General features: G+C 35.8%; 1 protein-coding gene across 4 annotated transcripts in view; it reads left to right on the top strand.

The window, feature by feature from the left end:
- The window catches only part of ATP2B1 (ATPase plasma membrane Ca2+ transporting 1), a 133515-nt gene that overhangs the window by 91062 nt on the left and 20361 nt on the right, over positions 1–22092 (top strand). For all 4 annotated transcript variants that reach the window (XM_082665182.1, XM_082665181.1, XM_082665179.1 and 1 more), the window contains exons 8-15: positions 680–841; positions 2353–2567; positions 4969–5211; positions 6638–6879; positions 9467–9704; positions 14831–15010; positions 15650–15737; positions 16329–16435. In XM_082665182.1, the coding sequence (XP_082521308.1) occupies positions 680–841; positions 2353–2567; positions 4969–5211; positions 6638–6879; positions 9467–9704; positions 14831–15010; positions 15650–15737; positions 16329–16435 (1475 nt within the window). The remainder of the gene's footprint in view (positions 1–679; positions 842–2352; positions 2568–4968; positions 5212–6637; positions 6880–9466; positions 9705–14830; positions 15011–15649; positions 15738–16328; positions 16436–22092) is intronic.

Genomic DNA, 22092 nt, shown 5'->3' with positions numbered 1-22092 from the left:
TCCAAAAGTAGGATGTATACGGAAGATTAACAATCTGTATTACTTGGGTGAATGTCTCTTTTGTCAGTGCCTGACTCATGCTGCCTTTACAATGTTAATAAGACTTTAATTATGACCTGTGGTAGTAAGCTTAGAAAGGTCCAGATGTAGGTAACTTTAAACTTAAGCATTTCAGTATTTATCATTGGTTACAATATGATTGCTAGCAAAAATGCATAAGAAACAAAATATAAAATGTAAATGTTTTTTTGCAGCTATTTAATAGTCTGTAAGCATATGTGCATTTCTCTATATGTGTGGTCCTACATAACGTTCTACATTATGGTCATAACTTATGAGGGAGGGATTTATGGTGTTTGGAATGAGTCTCATTATCTAACACAACACACAGGAAGAAAAATGATTTGGTATTTAGCTCTTTTAGGACCCTGTATTTCTTCTTATGCCTCATCCCTATTTCCTAGCTCAACATTTTCAAATCTGGTACAGAGTTTCAAAACCTAGTGTCACTAATTGTCTTATTTTCTCTGGGTAGGCACAGACATACACAGGAAGCTAAATGTTTAAATTTTTGTGTTTCTATAAGAAATTGATTTTTTTTCCCCAAAATTCCTTGAAAATGTTAACAGTTACGTGTGCCTTTAAAATGTAGTGAAGTTATATTTGCTCTTCAATGTAGCAAAAGCCCAGGATGGTGCAGCCATGGAAATGCAGCCTTTGAAGAGTGAAGAAGGTGGAGATGGTGATGAAAAAGACAAAAAGAAAGCAAATTTGCCAAAAAAGGAAAAATCTGTTTTACAAGGGAAACTAACAAAGCTGGCTGTTCAGATTGGCAAAGCAGGTATGATATATACGAGAAAATAAGATGTTTTGTTTTAAAATATGCTGCCTTTCTATTTAAAAATCATCTTTGACACACTTAAGACTGGAAATCATTGCTTTGTGAGTGGAAGAGGAGATAAAAATATTTTCAGTTTTATCTACAATGTACTAGGCCTTTGAGTTACTGTGGATCCTCATAATATTTTGCAGCTTGGGAACTGTTATCCTCATTTTGTGTAGAGGGAGTGTCCTCTGTCAACTAGCTAATAAATAAGTGGTCAGGTTAGGATTAGCGCCTAAGGCTGCCCAATTCACAAGCCCGCATGCTCCTCTCTGAATTTCTGGGAGCAATAAAGAGAGGGCTTAGCAGAGAGGTTACTCCGTAAAGATTACCCAGCTATATTTTAATAAAAAGAAATTTCACCACACATTTTCTTATCTTTGTTCTGACAATGAAAAAAAAAATTAGGTGTGTGTTTTTCTAAAAGTTATAGTTAACTTAAATTGAATGGATTAGTTAGAGTTAGAATGGATCATCCTGGTGAGGCTGAAGTTATAAATTACAACCATCACTAGAAAACACCTGTTAACAGAACTCCTCTTCAGAGGAAATAAAACAGAGCTTTAGCTAAAAACATAGCATGCCCTTCAATAGTATCTTTATGAAAGAACACGTGTGGGCTAAATCAGACTACACTATTAAAGTCACTTACATTGCATCATTCTGATACTTCCTAGGACTATGCTGGAAGAAGTTAATTTTTGTTTCCGTCCTCAAAAAGCTTATTATCTAATAGCAAATATTTGCTTTTGATAGTATGTAGCCAAATGGTAATACTGACTCATACAGTGTTGGGGAAAAGCGTGGATTTAAGATGGTGATGGTATTTTAGTAGACATTGAATTGGATTTTTAGACCCAGATAGGTGGACATGCCTTATTTTGTAATACTCATTTATAAGGGGCTAAATATCCCACAAAACAGAAAGGTGTAACTGATTTGTAATATATGATTAACTGTTGGTTTGCTAAGTTAATAAAGCAGTAAGGATAGATGAAAAAAATTAAGTAATTTTGGTAATTTGTGTTTTTTTCATAAAGAACATGGGATTCGGTATTTAATTCCAGGTCTCCCCATTGGTCAGGTTCTTATCAACTTCTCTTTTGTCATGAAAGCAGCTTGCCAATGTGTAGAGCACCAGCTTATACTAAGCTTTTGGTATTTCCTTGTCGTTGCTTATTATTTTGTCTCGGCTTTAGTAGAAGACTGAAGATACAATTAAGTCTAGAAAAGAATCATAAACACTTTTTTCCCACTTCTCCTGGGTTTCGGGACTGTACTTGGAAGCAGAAATTAAATCTGATAATGTCAAGTGATGAGTTAAGCACAAAAAAGGATGTAACAGTTTCTCAGCGAAATTAAAATAAATATCACCAAAGTAGTTGTAATTCTTCCAGTGGCTAATATGTAACTGACAATGAATTGTGTCTAGAATATTTAATAATTACATTTTCCTTCTTTTTATGTAGGTCTGTTGATGTCTGCCATCACAGTTATCATTCTCGTATTATATTTTGTAATTGATACATTCTGGGTTCAGAAGAGACCGTGGCTTGCTGAGTGCACACCGATTTACATACAGTATTTTGTGAAGTTCTTCATTATTGGAGTTACGGTTTTAGTGGTAGCCGTGCCAGAAGGTCTTCCACTCGCAGTCACTATCTCACTGGCTTATTCAGTCAAGGTAAGTAGAAAAGAAAGTCTCAGCTGGTGTAGAAAATGTACAACTGGTTGCTCTTTTCTCTTGGGCTCTGGAACTAGGGGATTTCCATAAATTTACACTGTTTTCTTTAGCGCTGTCATTGATTCCCTTCTCCTCCCCCCCAGTTGAAGATCTCTGCATCGAGACCTATACATTCCTGGGATGGCAGACTTGACACAAAGCTAAGCATAACTCTGCTGGGGAAGGTTCTAGCTTAAATTTCCTCATATGATAGTTATGTTGTCCTGTCCCCTCCTGTTTCCAATCTATAACATTGAAGTAAGCATGTTTGTCATTTGCCTGTGGTACAAGAGCAGAGAGGTTTACTTGAATCCAACTGTCTAAGGCCTCCTTGTTTCTACACTTGGACCCTCCTGACCCCACGGTCCTGCCTTCACATGGTAGACTCATGTTTCTAAAAAATGATTCAGATCATCTTGTTTCCTTTTGTAAAACCCTCCAGTGGCTTCTTGTCAGAATGAAATCCAAGGCTTCTTGCTATGGCCTGCAGGGCCCTGCCCCATCTGGCCTTTGCTTTCCTCTAGTGTTCATCTCCCACCTCTCTCTCCCCCTCTGGTCCAGCCTCACCAGCCTTCCTGCTGTTTCTCAAATACCTCAACCCTGTTCTTACTTCAGGACCCATGTGTTCCTTCCTTTGAATCATCAGCTGTCTAACTTTACTCAGGTCTCTTCACATGTCACCTTCTCTGACCACTCCATTTGCAGTAGCTAACTCCTCCTTGTTCTTAGTAGAATGCCGAAAAAATGAGCTTCAGTGGCTTTGCTAGCTGCTGGTTACCTAAAGGAATATTCTGTTTGAAGATTATTAATCTACTTTTTAATCAATTTTATATCTTATATGGAAAAGGTGGCTTCACATGTAGAATTATACCTGATGAAAGAATGCTGCTCTTATCAATTTTCTAATATTAATTAATATTTCTCCTTAAGTAGTATTGCTGACAGAGAGCAACACAAAGTAATTGGTCATAGTTTCTGCTCCAGCACTCTTATATTCAGTGTTCCCAAGAATTTTCAACAGATGTGTCATGATAAGAATATTTTTTGCTTACGGTTTGAGTTTATTTTCAGGCATTTCACATCTTTTATTTCAAAAGTAAAATGGTAAATGTGTCAAAGTAGTAATGAAATACAGTGTAATCATCTATTTGATGTTTTAAAATAATTAGAAATAATTGGGGTAAATATAAGTTTTAGACACATGGGTAAAATCAGTCATTTTATCAATACAGTCGTTAGTTCACTTTGAATAGTCATTAATGATATTAATTTTTCAATTGATCAAAAAGATATAGGCAGGATTGATTTGCAGTCCTTTCATAGAAAATAAATAAGAGCATTTTTCTTTAAGTTTTTATTAAATGTTTATTTTAGCCCAAATGTTATCAGTCACTTTTCTTTTCATTGAGGTGTGGTCCTTATGGCTCCTCTGTTAGTGTTTGGCAAAACTGAACACATTTTCTTTACTGCCGAACTTCCTTATTTTAATGTTCAGTATTAATGTAAATCACAGTAATCTTCCTTCCCCATATTTATTTCTTCAAGGAGTCAGTTTCTTGCAGTATCTTGCATATTAATAGTCACAGAACATACTTTGTAAAATAACTCTTTACAGGTTTTAACCCATTCCAGGTATGTTTTAAGAATGAGTTATCAAGCATTTTAACCTAAATGCTTTTTGGAGCTACAGTGAAACTCTTGGTTTTTTTAGAAACTATCTTTTTCTTGTAAATAAGAGGAAGGGGTGATCCTGAGGATGAGAAGACCAAGTGTACCAACATATGGAAAAGATAAAAATGATCCTTTCTGGTTTTGTTATGTTACCTCAGTCTATCAGAGTCAAAAGGAAAAAAAAAAAAAGTCAGGCAGCTACATGCCCACAAACTCTATATTTAACTGATAAGCTACTTTTTTCTTGGTGACTGATACTAGAATGTTTTGTTTTCCACTTAATAAGGAGACTTAATCCTTACGTGTTATATACTCTTACATGGCTGTAAGTACCTCTGTACTTAAGAGTACAAATTATTATAGCTCTTGTAATTTGAGGACACTTCACAGAAGTGTTGGAGGCATATAGTCAACATGATTTGCATATGGGTGCAGGTATCTGTATTTATTTACTAGATTATGTTATGTAGTGGGGAAATGATTGAAACCACGGAAAGCTGGTACTCTGTTTAGCTTATTTGAATAGGTGAAATATACTAACTTCTTCCAGTATTAAATCAGTGCTTTATACTGTGTATCCATGTAAAGTTGGGAGTTTTAGTTCTGATTTTAAAGCAGTTTATAATCATTTTAATATAATGAGGTCATTGGTTTTATATGTAGCTTAACTGCTTTTTTTTGGTCACTGTAGAAAATGATGAAAGATAATAATTTAGTGAGGCATCTGGATGCTTGTGAAACCATGGGAAATGCTACAGCTATTTGTTCAGATAAAACAGGAACATTGACAATGAACAGAATGACAGTTGTTCAAGCTTACATAAATGAAAAGCATTATAAAAAGATTCCTGAACCAGAAGCTATTCCACCAAATATTTTGTCCTACCTTGTAACAGGACTTTCTGTGAATTGTGCTTATACATCAAAAATATTGGTAAGCTTTCTTTAATAATATTTTATTAATTATTTTAATAATAAATTAATATAATTAATTTGTATATGAAAATTAATTTTTCAATTTGTGATGATTTGACTGTATGTAGCTTTTAAGCTCTATCATTACTATTTATAAATTGAAGAGGTGAATTCTGTTGTTTTTAAAAGGCATATATCCATATACTGTATTTAATTTTTCTTTTGATACAATTTGTGTTACTAGTAAGATCTGTTGATCAACATATACATTCTGTTTATTTGTATTTTTCTTCTCCTGTATTTTGAATTTCCTGCGTTTAGAAACTCTTGAGCCTAACAACCAGAATAAGTCCTTAATTTTAAATTTTTACTTTGCTCATTTTGTGAAAGACTAGTCTATCTTACTATAGAAAATTAACTCAATTTACTAGAGAAGATTTTGAAACTAGATTTCAACTTAAAATAATATGTTTTACATATGCTCTGTTTGGTTTCTCAGTAGATCCTACCTATAAGGTGATCCTTAAACCTTTGGGGACTAACTGAATAAAGTAATTCTAGACTTGTACTACCTTAGAATAAAATATTTTTAACTTCGCAAGTTTTAAAAGTCTTATTTGTAACATAAAGCATGAAATTGTTTGACTGATATGTGTTCTGGTGATTTGTGGGTGAAGACCATAAACAGAATTAGTATTTCATGAATTGGATTATTGGACTGGAAAGTTATGAGATCTTGATTCTAGATCTAGCTTTGCCTTAGCTGAAAGTCTGAAAGTTTTTTTTAACATCTCTATTGGAGTATAATTGCTTTACAGTGGTGTGTTAGTTTCTGCTTTCTTCAATTGTTAAGTAAAGATGGTTACATCTGCCCTTAATACTGTTGTGATGATTACATAAGAAGGTATTTGTGAAGATACTATGAAGGAAATAAAGTTTATATATATATTTAAGTCAACAGTGCTTCATTTTAATGCTTATACTTTTATTTTAAGCCATAAAAATCGGTAGATTTAATTTTGAATTATTTAATGTAAACATTCAGTGAAAACAAGAGAAAAGGAAAGGAATTAAAATTTCTTAAGTCCCATATGTGTCAGGAACCAACTTTAAAAGTTACATTTCTTATTTAATTCTTGGGTCATAAGAGCTCCTATTTTCCAGATGCTGAAGCCAAGGACCACAGCAGTTGGGGTAATTTGTCAAAAGTTCACATAGCTAGTAACTTGCAGGGCTGAGATTGGAATCCATGTCATCTTTGCTCCAGAGCTTCTTTCTACCTTACTTTTTCTATGTCCCTCTTTGAAATGCTAAAACTAATAGAAGTTTTCTATATAATTTCTGTATAATTTTGTTTTAGAATGTCTCATTCTGTTTTACATTATAAATTAAACTGTCGTAGAGAAACAAGATGATACTAGCTTCTAAACCTTTTTTTCTTATAGCCACCAGAGAAAGAGGGTGGATTACCACGTCATGTTGGTAATAAAACTGAATGTGCCTTGTTGGGACTTCTTTTGGATTTAAAACGGGATTATCAGGATGTTAGAAATGAAATACCAGAAGAAGCACTGTACAAAGTCTACACCTTCAATTCTGTTAGAAAGTCCATGAGTACTGTCCTGAAAAATTCAGATGGAAGTTATCGAATATTCAGCAAGGGTGCATCTGAGATAATTCTGAAAAAGTAAGAGTAAAATGCTTAGATGAATAATTGCTAACTATAGTTGCTTTATGAAATATCTACTATGTTAATATTGTTGCTATTTTCTTTTTGTGAATATCAGGCATTTGCTAGGACCTTGGAGTTTTTTTAGTATATTTTAATGGTATTGCTCTTTTTTTTTTTGCCCAGGGTATTCTGTCATTTTCGTACTCCAGCTTCTTTTATTTCTTAGTATTTTGCTACAGGGAAAATAAGCCCATTACATTCAATCTGTTAGGTTTAATGAAGTGAACATTGATATTTGCTCTTAAACGTGTTGACTCCATTGTTACGTAGGATCATGAAAAATAAAAGCCTTCTGGGAAGAAAAACTGCAGTTTATGTCTTCAACACTGCATTGTAGATAGTGATGAATGAATTATATATTAGTTTTTAGAACAGCAAAGCATTAAAACTAGATCTTGAGAATCCTTTTATATCAGAGTGAGGTTTTATCATATTTATGCTGCTGCAGCGTCGTATTTAAATATCTGCTGTCATTTTGAATGGTAATCTTTTCTTTTGTACTGTCCTTATACACACCAGTCGCCTCAATTTTGACATCACATGTTTATGTATAATTTCCCTAATGCTTATTTTTTATTACAGGTGTTGAAATTATTTTGATTTTTTTTTAAATTCCAGTAGAGAAGCAGAAAACTTTTTTTTTAAATTAAGAGCATTTTGGGAAAATTAGAACTCACTTGAAATTGCAATATTTAAAATATTTCCAATTTTAATTAGCTTATATGTGGATTATAATCCAGTGTTTTCTTAGTGAACACTTGTCAGATCATAATCTAACAGGTTTAAGAGAAAATACATGAAAATGCAGAATATGACAGATGTACACAAAGTTTTAAGACGAGAGGTCATACTATGAAGGGTGTAGCATTTAAGATAGGTTTCGGTATGAAGTAAGATCAAGTTGAAGGAAGCCACATTGGAGGGAAGGAAGTGGGAATATGCAGACCATATTGGGGGAATAGCTAATAGTCATACAGTGCAGCTGAGTGGTGATGGGCTTTTGTGGCACACAGGACATCTTTCTTCCCTTTACATATGCTTGGTTATCTGATTTCTGTGAAATGTTAGAAATCTTGCATCATGGCTTGCTGGGAAGCAGGTAGATGGTATGGGGGAGATTTTTCAATCAAAACCAAATCAGGCTTTGGCTCTTCTGCAACTAAGTAGTTTTGGGATGCTGGGAAGATTCTTCCTTTGGCTTCCATTTTCCTTCACTGAAAAAGAGGATGATGACCACCAATTCTAAGACACTGAGATAAAATAATGCCTGTAAAACATCCAACATGGAGTATATTAAGTATACAATAACACTTTCCACTCTTTTTGTTGTGGAGTCTCTTAAATGTTAGCCTGAGTAGTTAAAACAGTTAAGTAGGCCAGATAATGCAGCTGAAGAATTTTTTCATCAGGTAGCAGAATGAGCATAGCTGTGGGACTGAGGATAATTCTTGCATCAGGGAATAAGGTGGGTTGGGATTGGAGGGAAGGATGGACTGGAGACCAATATCATTTAAAAGCCTATTACAGTAGCTCTGGCTTGAAGTAAGAGCCAGAAGAAGGCAGTAGAGTAGCAGGGGGAATAGAAAGGAGAGGAAACATTCGGAAGACTGGTCAGAGGACAAATACAAAGGACTTAGGGGCTAATACTATATAGGTGATGAGGAGAAAGGAAGTATTCAGGTGAGAGTTTAGACTTAACATTGAAATTATTGGGAGTAATGTTGATGTCCGTTCGATGGGCAGTGAGGAGACAGCCTTTAGTCTTGTATGCAGTAAATTTGAGGTACGGTTCAACATCTGAGTAGACTGTCAGAGTGGAAAGCTTTGGAAAACGATCAAAACGGAAGATGGGGATTTGGGAATCACCTGCCTAGAAGCAGGAGGCAGTGGCATCACCAAGGGAGAGGAACATAAAGAAGCAAAAAATAAACTTTAAATAGGGAAGTATACAGTGTAACTTTTATTTACTACACAGTTAAAGAGTGGTAGTTAGTTTCACTGAAACTAAAACTATTTTGGCTTTATCTCTCTCATTCTAATAGAGTGCTTATTTTAACAGTAAGTTATTTTTTTTCTTTCATGGTTAAAGCAATATAGGTGATGAAACAGCATCTCAGGTAAGGGTTGATTGAACGTGGCTTTTTACTTTAAAAGAAGGAAGTATCTGGAAATTTTGTGTTAATTAAAGTTAATGTCTAATTCTGCACCAAAATGGACAGGCATATAGTTTATTCTTCTCTGCCACTAGGGTTTTTTTGTGAAAATTTAGAAGCCCTGCATTTCCAAAAGAGAAGTGTCTAAAGTAACTTGAATGGAGAATGGTCAAGTGAGAACCATAAAAAGAGAACTGTATTTTGTAAAGGGGAGGGTGAAAAGTGAATATGATTTAAGTCTGTAAAAACACAACATATGTAATTCTCTGAATTCCAGATAATCAGATTCCATGATTCTTCCAGTTCACTTAGCCCTTCCAGTTCACTTAAATGGCATTAACCATTATTTTTGTTAATTATTGATGTTTGGATTCAACGTTTCCTTATAGGTGTTTCAAAATCTTGAGTGCTAATGGTGAGGCAAAAGTATTCAGACCAAGGGACCGTGATGATATTGTAAAAACTGTGATTGAACCGATGGCATCAGAAGGCTTGAGAACCATATGTCTTGCATTCAGAGATTTCCCAGCAGGAGAACCAGAACCAGAATGGGATAATGAAAATGATATTGTCACCGGCCTTACATGCATTGCTGTTGTGGGGATTGAAGATCCTGTGAGACCTGAGGTGGTGAAACATTCTGTGTTCTGCATGTGCAGAAGGCACTAACTGTAACCAGTTTTCTAGTAAACGTCTTAGTGTTTGTGATTTTATTTCTCTCCTATGTGAATCCAAGATAAGTGAAATAATAGTGCTTGTGATGCATGTGCTACCTGTTTATGGTTTTTAATTAGATAACTTCTCTTTGGGATCCTGTATGTTTATAGCATAACCAGTACCTTGAACTGGGTAGGTTTTTTCAATTGATATTTATATTAAATTACATAGTAAATGCCATTAAGTTATTTGTTTTCATGGTCTGTAGTCCAGCACTGTCCAATAGGGCTTTCTGCAACCATAGAATTGTTCCGTGTTGTTCCATATCATAGCTACTAGCCACATGTGACTACTGAGATTTTAAGGTGCAGCTAGTGCAACTGAAAAACTGAATTAAAAAATATTTTTTTTCAATTTATATTTAAACATCTTGCTACCATACTGGACAGTCTGCAGCTCTAGACTTTGCTTTTCTTCTTTAAATCTTTTTTTTTTTTTTTAAGTTTATTGAGCAACTGCTGTGTACCAGCAGCTATGCTAAGATACTGGAGACATAAAGATTTTTGAGATCTGGTTCCTGGCCTCAAAGAAGTCACTGTCCTGGGCAGGGATGGACAAACACATAATTATAACCAGGATGTTAGTACATAGTTAGATACATATGCAGAGCATGTTATATGAGCACAGAACATGAGCCCCCAACCTTCTAAAGTAATTATATCTTTTTATTGCATTCTTACTGTGTGCCACATATTATGCCAAGTGCTTTACATGTATTATTTCATTTAATAGTCACCTCTGAGTTATAAGTATTATTACTTATTTGAAAGTTGAAAAAAAATTGAGATGTATAGAGGTTAGCTCTAGACATTAGAGCTAGTGTGTTCAAACCCAGCTCTGTATAAAATACATGTGATTAAAAGACCACACTGTGTTATGTTAACCATGAGAGGGGTCAAGTAAGACTTCCTAGAGGTTAATTACCTGATTTGAGTCTCAAAGGTTGAAGAGGTATTGGCTAGACCAAGAGAGAGAGTGAGCGGTAAGCACCTTGTGAGCAAAGAAGCAACATGAATAAAAGCACAAAGGCAAAAATAGCTTTTGTTCAGTGGCTATCATCAACTAATTGATTCAGCATCCAGTGTGTAGTGCCAGGCACTCTTCTAGGAACTGGAAATACTGCACTAAACAAAATAATTATGAATCTTATACTCTAGAGAGGTAACACAACAGATAAACATTTAAAGTGATAAGTACATAGGCAGTATGCCAAGTGAAGACACATCCTGTGAGGAATAAGACTTGGTCCCTGCCCTCATAGGCCTTATATTCTAATTGGCGTGGGGTAGCAGGGGAGCATCGGATATGACTATTACAAGTGTGATAAGGGCTATAAAGGATATGCACAGGGTGGTAAAATAAAGATAACAGAGACCACATTAAGGATCTCTGAAGATATAACATTTGAGTTGAGTTCTGATGGCTAAAAGTGAGCCAGCCATGTAAATAGCTGCAAGAACAGTATTCCAGAAAAATGGCACAAAAAATACAGGATCCTTGAGGTGAGAAAGTATTTAGATTTTCAGAGGTGGAAAGGAGGCCAGCGTGGCTGTAAGTTTGGACAAAAAGAAGCAGACGAGATTATCTTTGGCCTAACTAGGCAATAAGGGCTCTGAATTTTATTCTGAAATTCACTGGGAAGTCGTTGAAGAAATTCAGGCTGGGAAGTGACATGATTCATGTTGTTAAAATAGTATTTGGGGTACTATGTAAGAAATGAATTAAAAAGAGGAGTAGAAGCAGGGAACCCAATGAGATTATTGCAGTGATCCCAGGCAAGAGATGACCATGGCTTAGAACTACAATTGTGGCAGGGAAGATGGAAAGAAAGGTATGATTTTAAAGTAAATAGAGGTAGAACCAATAGGAATGAATATGTTGGGTTTGGATATACTCCTTTTAACATTGTTGCGATCTCTGAAACGTCCAATTATATGTCAAGCAGGCACTTGAACCTAGAAGCCTGAAAGTGAAGTAGGCTGGAGAATTCACATATGAAGCTAAAGGAGATCTCTTGAGGAAAGTGTGTAGCTAGAGCAGTAAGCATAGGACTGAGATATCTCTACAATTAGATCTTTTCTGGAGGAGTGGGGAATTAGTCTCCAACTTGCATAACTGAGTGGCTGGTAGATGGTATTACCAATGTAATAAGAGAGTCAGATGAAGCTGCCTATTTAGAGATCAAGTTTGGGATTCTGGAGTTTCAAATGCTTATGAAACGTCCAGGTGGATCGTGTTTGCCAACCTTTGGTCAAAGGAAAACCATTCGAAGTTTTATACATTGATTTATGGCTTAAATCTTATCTAAATATAATACTAAATCAGGATCTTTTCAACTTTTGTCCTTTGGAAAATGTATTGCTCATTTTGTGTTCTTAGCACTGAGGTTGATGGACAGTTTTATCTTTTTTAAAACATGTAAGTGGCAATTAATTTCTTCAGTATCACAAAATGAGATGCGTGCTTTCATACTAAAATGAGACAATCTAATAGGACCCAAGTGGGTCTTCTGGATTGTACAGTTCTGATGTAGAGAATCTTGATTAATTAGATATCTAGAATAAATCCAGCTTTATTGTATATGCATAGATAGTTAAACAAGATGCTTGGCTTCTCTTCAGTTTATCTGTAAAAGTGGAGGTAGTTTGTAAATTTTAAGTGGAAGTATTTGGTGGTTAGTGGACTATTAATAAATTTAGTTTACTTTCTTAAATATTATTTGCCACATAGCTTTAACCAAGACCAGTTTCTGCCTCTTAGTCATTGTTTCCTATTCCAAATGATCTCAGGGTACCACCCAGTGAGTGCTAAGATGGACAAATCTGGGTTACTTTCTATCTCAAATGAGAAATGAGAAATACATTTATACAGCAGACCAGCGTTTTCAAAATCAAATATTGATTTTTTTAAACAATAGAGGGATGTATAATATGAAAGCACAGTTCTGTCTAGGTAGGCCATGAAAGCTCCCAGAGATGTTACATTTACACGGTTTACAATAGAAGTCACAAACAGCGTGTAGGCCAAAGTTAGCCTTCAATCAAGTTATCTGTGGACTGTGTGTGTGTGTGTGTGTGTGTGTGTTTAAAACATCAGGTTTGAGAGAGTACACACAAATCTGGGTTTCTGCTTTCTCTTGAAATGATAGATTCTGTCAACATTTCCACTGTGATAAAAAAAAAACAGACTAGAGCTGAGTGCTCTTCTATTAGGATTGTCTTGGATTTGTCACTTTCAGTGTTTTTTCCTCATTTCTGTTACCTGCACGGCCCTGTATTTGCATTTGCGACCTCTGTTCTAGTAGGACCGACATGGATTTTCTGGTTAGAGAAGAACAGGAAAGGATTTTCTAGGCAAAGAGAATTACAGAAGCAGAGGCACAAAAATAATATATTGATTATTCGTCTATCAAGCTGTGTATAGTAGAAAAAAAATTTAGATAAATCTAGGAAACTACTCTTTTTTTTAAAATTCTTTTGTGAAACACAACCATGATACTTAAAACTTACAACAATAATTCCTAAATATTCATTATTTTTAAAATTTCCTAAATTGTGTCACAAATGTTTATTCAAATCGGGATCCAAAATCCACACATTAAATTTATTGCCATGACTCTCAAGTCTCTTTTAATCTAAAGGATCTATAGGTTTCCTCCCTTTTCCATTCTTGCAATTTCTCTGTCAAAGAACAAATTGTTTTTTTCTTTCAATTAGCAAGTAAACTATTGTTTCTTTGGAAATTATTTGTAGAAGGACATGTGTCCTGGAGAGTATTCTGCATTCTATGATAGATTTTGCCAATTGCATTCCTTCTATTTCCTGTGAACTGGTAGTTAGATCGAGAGTAGGGTTTCCAGATAAAATACAGGACACCCAATTAAATTTGCATTTCACCTAAACAATGAATTTTTTTTTAAGCGTAAGGGTGCTCAATAGTGCAATATTTGGTCATGTTGTGTTTTTTTAATTGAAGTATAGTCAATTTACAATATTGTGTTAGTTTCAGGTGTACAACAAAGTGATTCAGTTATACATATATTTTTCTTTTTTTTATTCTTTTCCATTATAGGTTATTACAAGATATTGAATATAGTTCCCTGTGCTATATAGTAAATCCTTGTTTTTTATCTACTAGGGAGCTATTCTGGAGCTCAAGTGTGACACTCTGTTATACTGAGAACTTTGTGGTTTATAGTGTAACAGTTGAGGAATCATATATTTTTGAGAAACTGTATTAAAAAAAGAACTGTATTGTCGGGTATATCAGATGTTTTAAAGGGGAAATGAACGTAAACACAGGGATGCCAATTAAAAAAAGCTATTGCAGTAGCTCAGGCAACAAACATCGGAGACCAGGTACAGGGAAGGTTTGAGGTAGAATCGCAGGACTCACTGACTCTTAAGGATGTATAGGGTAAGGAGATTGAAGATATCAGATAATCTTTAGGTTTCTCTTAGATAGAAAACATCGTTTCCCTTTTAGGCACCCAAATTCTGATGTCTGCTTTTCTGATGGAACTAGGAATCCAGCTCTCACAATGAGCTGGGGAAAATATGTAGGTCTGAAAGTTATTAGCATGTACCTAGTAGTTGGAGGTTCCAGAATAGGTAAGATAACCCTTAAAAGATCAAGAATGGGGAAAAACAAGTGAGCCTCCCTTAACCCCAAAGAACACCAACATTTTACTCTGGTGTGGTCTGGGCAGTAAAACCAGAATGGTGGAAAGCCAACCAGGAAAGAATTGCCTAATGGTTGCTAGGGGGAAAAGGCACTTTAAAAAGCCTTTGGCAAATAAATAATGTAAGCAACTTAAGTCAGATGATAACTGAAAGTGAAGCCTGAACTAGGACTGTGGCAGTGGAAGGGGAAAGAAGAGATTTTTGGGACTACTTCAAGAAATAATATCTTGAGATGTAATTAAAGTTGTCATTTGTGGGACTATAAGGCAATGTATATTTGTTCGGTGGGATTTTTCCCCACCCTGGAAATACTAATTTTCTTTCATCATGTGAATTTTTTTCCACATTAACCAGGTGCCAGATGCAATAAAGAAATGTCAGAGGGCTGGAATTACTGTGAGGATGGTCACTGGTGACAATATTAATACTGCTCGGGCTATTGCTACCAAATGTGGTATTTTACATCCTGGGGAAGATTTCCTATGCCTAGAAGGTAAAGATTTCAACAGAAGAATACGAAATGAAAAAGGAGAGGTAAGCGTTTTTTATTGTTTAAGTTGATATGTTTTTAGTATATTAGGAATTTCATTGGACAGATGCATCTTGAATATGCACTACATGTTAGGCATCGCACCTGGATCAGTGCAGCCCTCACCCCACGAAGCAAAACAGTAGCATTTTAGGAAATAAAGGGGACAAGTGATAAAGAAATTTGTCCTAAAGGGAGTGAGCGCTTCATTTTTTCAGTCTGGGCCCAAGAAGTACAATATGTTTAAGCGAGTAATGGGAGATGAGTTTGGAAAAGTTGCTATGGAACATATTTTAGGGAACCCCAAACCCTGCACTACTTAACGCTGAGGAGTTTCCATTTTCATAGGCAGTGGGGAGATGGTTAGAATTTGATCTTGTAATGATACATATAACAGCGGTTCTGCATTAGAGTGACTAGAGAGCTTTTTAAAATGCTGATTACTAGGCCCCACCTCAGAGTGTCTTATAAGATAGGCCTTGGGTCTCGCTCGGCAATTTCTGTTTCTAACAAGTTCTCAGGAGTTGCTGATGCCGCTGGTCTGTCCACCACACTTTAAGAACCATTGATACAAATGCTAGGTCGCTAACTTGGAATTAGAAAACTAGGCTTGGGCACGTTTTAACTTTGACAAAAATTTATAGATTGAGCAAGAGCGGATAGACAAGATTTGGCCAAAGCTCCGAGTGCTTGCAAGGTCATCTCCTACTGACAAACATACACTGGTTAAAGGTGAGTAGATTTTACCATTACTCCGCAATTTCTTAATAGAGAAATGCGTTCTGCTTCCTAAAATAGTAATAGATGCTGAATATTAGATTGAATTGTGGATATCATCTTCTCCAATAAAATCTAAATACATTTCCTTTCGATGCCTTAGGTGAATTGTGTTTATCTTCAGTGATTAAAACAGGATATTAACTCCTAATACAACAATTTCTGGAGTTGTTCCTTGCCCAACATCTCAGCAGTTTCCATTTCTCTGTGTTTAATTATTTATTTTTAACTTCTTCTTTTTTTTTGCGGTACGCGGGCCTCTCACTGTTGTGGCCTCTCCCGTTGCGGAGCACAGGCTCCGGACGCGCAGGCTCAGCGGCCACGGCTCACGGGCCCAGCCGCTCCGCGGCATGTGGGATCTTCCCGGACCGGGTCACGAACCCGTGTCACCTGCATAGGCAGGCAGACTTTCAACCACTGCGCCACCAGGGAAGCCCCTATTTTTAACTTAGAGTCTGTAAAACTGGCTAGCTAGCATATTCTGCAGAATCACTTTATTAATTAAACAGATTATTTTTACAGCATAAATACTTACTTTTATTTCAGGTATAATTGACAGCACTGTCTCAGAACAACGCCAGGTTGTAGCTGTAACTGGTGATGGTACAAATGATGGCCCAGCATTAAAGAAAGCTGATGTTGGATTTGCAATGGTAGGAACTTAACATAATTCAAATATTCAGATGTAATTTACTGACTGGGTTTTGTTTGTTTGGTTTGTTTGTTTGTTACTAAATTAGTGTTGATTTTAAACACTGTCCCTCAAGAGTAGCTTGAGGGATAATATGTAAGCCTAAATTGGTTTATAAGTCTAATTAGTTTATATAATACCTTTATTTGATGCTGGAAAGATGATGTGACTTCTTTTGAACAGTTATAATAATATCATACATTTACCTTGTACTCTGTAAAATATATAAATGTCTGTCATCTCATCTAAACCTTATACCAGTCCTCTTAAATAGGAGACAGGCTTAGAACAGTTATATGTATTTAAATTAAGAATATGATTAAGAATCTTCCACTCAACTGAAAATGTCTTAAGAGTAACTTTTAATAGTAATCATTTCATGTATAATAGATGTAATCTTTTTTTTTGTAATCTTTTTTGATTGAAAAAAAAGATCTGTACCCCACCGAAGTTCTCAATTTATATTTGATTATTAAAGTGCTAGGAAATTTTAGCATTTCATTATTATTTTCTTTATACTGTACCCATAATACTGATGAAGTGTTTACTATAAAATAGGTATCATAAAATACATATGCTACATAAATGTTTAATAATTGAAATTAGATTGTTATATCTTTGAATCCAGTCCTTCTCATTTTTCAGTGTTGGAATGAATCTTTGTACTTTCAGTGCCATAGAAAATTTAAGTATTTTATTTAATTTGATTTATTTCATTTTTGGAAAATACAGGTTCATAATCACAATTCTCAAATCCAAAAATCTGAAAACTGACATTTTTTTTCCTAAATTTACAGCAGAATCATTTGATTGCAAAAAATATTCTGAATGATATGAGGATGTTATTTGTCCCACTTAATATGAACATTCATAGTCATTGTAGAGATATTAATGTGTTTTTATGGGATGGTAACCCTATCTGGGAGAATTTGTGATAGAAGGTATGTGCCTCATTATCTTTCTAAAGCATGAGAGACTTTGAATTCCCAAACACAGTGTGTCCCCAAGTGTTTCAGAAAGGAGAATATTTATGTGTACCAATGTTTATTTGCATAATTTGTCCCCCTGGTATTTTGCTGCTAAAATAGGGGTTTAGCAGAACCACCACCATGGTAGCTGCCTTTTAACAGGAGTGAGGGAGATGGAAGAAGGAAGTGATATGGGTAAAGTACCCTCAACCAATAGCTGTGAACCCAAAGATTCCCACCCTGCCCTATCCCAAACTTATTATGGTAAGCAGTGCATTGGTGTGAACTTCTGAAGAGCTGGGAGAAGAAGCTGAAGGGATAAGGAATATTTAAGGGCTTTTCCTTTGGCTGTAAGCAAAACAGGATCATTCATTTTAGAAACACGGGATCACTCATTGCTGCTCTTGAGCATTTGGCAGGATTCTTACTTCTACTTTCATCTGGACAGCTGACCAGGAAGGTATTTATATACAATGCATTTTAATATGAAAAAAACAAAAACTTTCTTCCTAAAACTTAGGTGTTTAAGGCAGATACTAAGGCCTTTAAATAAATGCAGGTAAATATAGTAATTCAAACAGAAACACAGTACAGCAGCTGCTCTGTTTGATTTTTAAGCCTTGAAAGTTCTAGGTGCATTTTACCACTTTTTTTTTTTTAAAGGTAGCATGTCAAAAATAATCTAAATTTATTTTAAATGCACAGAGAAAAACTAAGTGCATAGTGGCTTGGACTTGAAAGCACTCTTGCTCAAGCTTGAATTTACTTTGTATATTTGTTCAGTTCTTCAATTTCATATTTTAAAACTGAAAGACGAAATTATTTGTCTTGGGCTTTTATTAGATACCCACAAGAAATTGCTTGTGTGTGTGTGTGTGTGTGTGTGTGTGTGAGAGAGAGATGAAGTGTCTCTTCTTTGTAATTTATTATTTACTTTATTTTATTTATTTTTGTCTGTGTTGGGTCTTCGTTGCTGTGCACGGGTTTCTCTAGTTGCAGCGAGCGGGGAGTTACTCTTTGATGTGGTGCGCGTGCTTCTCACTGCGGTGGCTTCTCTTGTTGCGGAGCATGGCCTCTAGGTGCGTGGGCTTCAATAGTTGTGGCTCACAAGCTCAGTAGTTGTGGCTCGCGGGCTCTAGAGCACAGGCTCAGTAGTTGTGGCGCACGGGCTTAGCTGCTCTGCAGCATGTGGGATCTTCCTGGACCAGGGCTCGAACCCGTGTCCCCTGCATTGGCAGGCGGATTCTTAACCACTGCGCCACTAGGGAAGCCCGAGAAATTGCTATTGATTAGTTCTTTTTAAACCTGTCTCTTACTTTTCAGGCAGAAATAGCATTTTAAAACACTGTATTCTCTGTCTCTCTCTTTATATATATAGGTGTGTGTATGTATGTATACACACATACGCGCTTACATTTAGTAAATTCAACATTAAGATAAAATGTACAACAATAAATTAAAGGGACTCTAATGTGAGTACATTGCAAAGAGGCCTGGCATTTTCCCCTGTTTAGCCACTCCTTTCAGAATTCCTTTAGATAGCAAGCTTCCATGCTGTGTTTAAAATATGATTACATTATTTTTTAAATTATATTGCATTATTCTTACCAAAATTCAGTTAACCACACATGTACAGATATTTGTCATCATAGACTGAATGCCATGATGTATTTCTGTAACCAAATATGCATCTGTGGTAGTAAAATCTTCGTTAAGGTAATTAAAATATCTTCATTTAATTTAAAGTGTTTTTAGACTTTGGGTTAATAATAATTTGTTTCTCCTTCAAACCTTAAGAAGCTGTTTTCAATATTCTGGTCCAGAAACATTACAGGTGAGTAGTTGCTGCCTCCTAAAGGTTCAGCACACAAGGAAGTAAATCATTGAAGCACAGTGGCAGCCAGCGAAGAACTAAACACTGCACAGGGAGTGCCTCAAGGAAGAAGTCCTTGACTCTGCCTGTAGAGACTGGGGAAAGTTTTCTGAAAGAGGTGCCAGTTGAATGGAGAGAGGGAGAAAGGTACTGCTAAGAGACCCTCTGAGAATTACAAGTAGTTTAACTTCACTAGAAGAGGGTGTGGTGGTGGTGGGTACTGGAATGTGACGATCAGAAGGGCCTTGAATATGAAGGTGAGGAATTTGTTCTTGTATCCTGTAGATCAGCACTTCCCAAGCAGGCTTCTGATGCAGTAAAACAAATTTGGAGACTCACAATGCATGCTAGCATACAGCTCTAAGAAGCTTATAAAAAGCTGTTTTAATGTTTTTTGATGGGGAGTTGCCCAAACTTGTTTCACTATGAAGCTAGTTTTTATTTGGACACAATTAACATCTTATTTATTTATTTTGTGGTACATGGGCCTCTCACCGTTATGGCCTCTCCCGCCACGGAACACAGGTTCCGGACGCACAGGCCCGGCAGCCATGGCTCACGGGCCTAGACGCTCTGCGGCATGTGGGGTCCTCCCGGACCGGGGCACGAACCCGTGTCCCCTGCATCGACAGGCGAACATCTTAAAGTAGCTTTTTAAATTTTGAAAGATTTTGAACAAGGGAGTGTGAGATTTGCATTTGCAAAAGATGGAGGATGATTAGAGGCAAGGAAACCTGTTGGGTTTAGATGTATTAAATATGTTGCACATTAAAAAAATATACAGGGAATTCCCTGGTATTCCCTGGCGGTCCAGTGGTTAGGACTCCGCTTTTTCACTGCCGAGGGCTCGGGTTCAGTCCCTGGTCAGGGAACTAAGATGCCACAAGTGGCGGCGCAGTGCAGCCGGAAAAAGGAAAAAAAAAAAGTAAAGTATACAGATTAGGAGTTAGAGACTAAAATTTTAAATTAAAATTGCTCCTTCATGGAGTATTTTGAGAAAAGCTTGTTTTGGACTTTGTGTTTATCAAAACAATATTGCATAGCATTTAACAAGTCAAACAGTTCTACAAGACTTAATAACTGTGTCCCCTACCACATATCATTTCTTCCAGCTAGTTTTTGACTAAAGGAAACCAACTGTTTGTTTTCCTTAGTTGTTTGCCTCCATGTATCTAAATGGCATGATTACAAGGGTTTTTAAATTTTTTTATATTTTTTAATTAATTTTTTTATTGGAGTATAGTTGCTTTACAATGTTGTGTTAGTTTCTGCTGTACAGCAAAGTGAATCAGCTATATGTATACATATATCCACTCTTTTTTGGATTTCCTTCCCATTTAGGTCACCACAGAGCACTGAGTAGAGTTCCCTGTGCTATACAGTAGGTTCTCACTAGTTATCTGTTTTATACATTGTATCAATAGTGTATATATGTCAATCCCCATCTCCCAATTCATAGTTTTTTTTATTTTTTTAATATAAAGCATTTGTTAATGACTCTTCATTAAGGAAGATAAGGATTTAGCACTTTCACAGGCACGCAGACACCTGTATGCATTCACACACACTACCCATCCTGTTATTCTTCCATCAGAGTTAGAGGTCAGTCAATATACCATCCTTATTGTGATTAGAAATGCTGTTCCAAGCTGAGCCATATGGTCTGTTATAATTACTTTTACTTCCTTGCACAACTTTTTGTATTCCCTATACATTTTCTTTTTCAATTCACTTTTTAATCTTTAAATTATTTATGTATTTATTTTCTTAGTTTTTTATGTACTTAATACTAATTCATCACCAAATTCTCCTTTCATTATGTCAGAGACATCAGGCACTTTTACCAGTTTTGCCTTCTTAGAGATACCTCTCCCAGATCTTCTGATGTGCTTCAATCTGGACTGTTTGCTAAGCCTGCTACACAGCTGTCTCTTCTTTCTCCATACCTAAGAATTTCCTTTTCCTCTCTCTTATGTTGGATTTTGAATTTCCTGAATTTGATGTCAATGTCTTTTTTGGTTTACTCTCTCATGTAGTAAAGCCATCTCCTCCAGTAGATCCCTGAGAAAAAGGCTTCATGAGAGTTAAACTTTTTCATAACTTTTATGACTGAAATCTCTATTCTCTCCTCAAAGAATCCTCCTTGATACTTAGTCTGACTTGGTATAAAAATCTAGGTTGACAATAATTTTCACTCAGAATTTTGAATGTGTACCTCCATTGTTATTACATACCATTTTGAATTTTGAACCTCCTTCTCCCCCCGCCACACACACACTTTTTGGAGGTATGTAAGTCTTTCCTTTGTTCTCAGTCCTCTGAAATGTGATGGTTTGTCTTAGGGCAACTTTTTACTATGAAAACTGATTTTCTTCAATTTTGTGACATTTTCTTATACTCATCTTATGTCTTCTCCAGTGTCTCTTCTTTGTGGAATAGTCCCCTCTGATTTTTGAATCTCTTGGACTTACCTTATTATCTTGTCTCTTTTTTCCTGTCTACCATACCTTTGTCATCTTGCAGTTGAGTATTTCCTCAACTTCTGTTGTTTTTTCATTTCTGTGATCATATATTTAATTTCCACGAGTTGTTTTTGGATATCTGACTTCTTGTTCTTGTTTCATTGCTGACCTTTTGCCTAAGGATTTGATTTTTTTAATAAAAATCAGCTTTTATCTCTGTGTAGTGTTTGTGTCTCCATATGCCTTTTGGTTTAGTCTCTGTCTTTCAGGTTAGTGCTTTCTTCAGATGTCAAAGTGATTCTTGGTTGTCTCGGCA

This window comes from Grampus griseus (assembly GCF_964374135.1).
Source record: "Grampus griseus genome assembly, chromosome: 11".
Classification (NCBI taxonomy): Eukaryota; Metazoa; Chordata; class Mammalia; order Artiodactyla; family Delphinidae; genus Grampus; species Grampus griseus.
The sequence above is the reverse complement of the archived record's forward strand: the minus strand, read 5'-3'. Positions and strand labels throughout refer to the sequence as shown.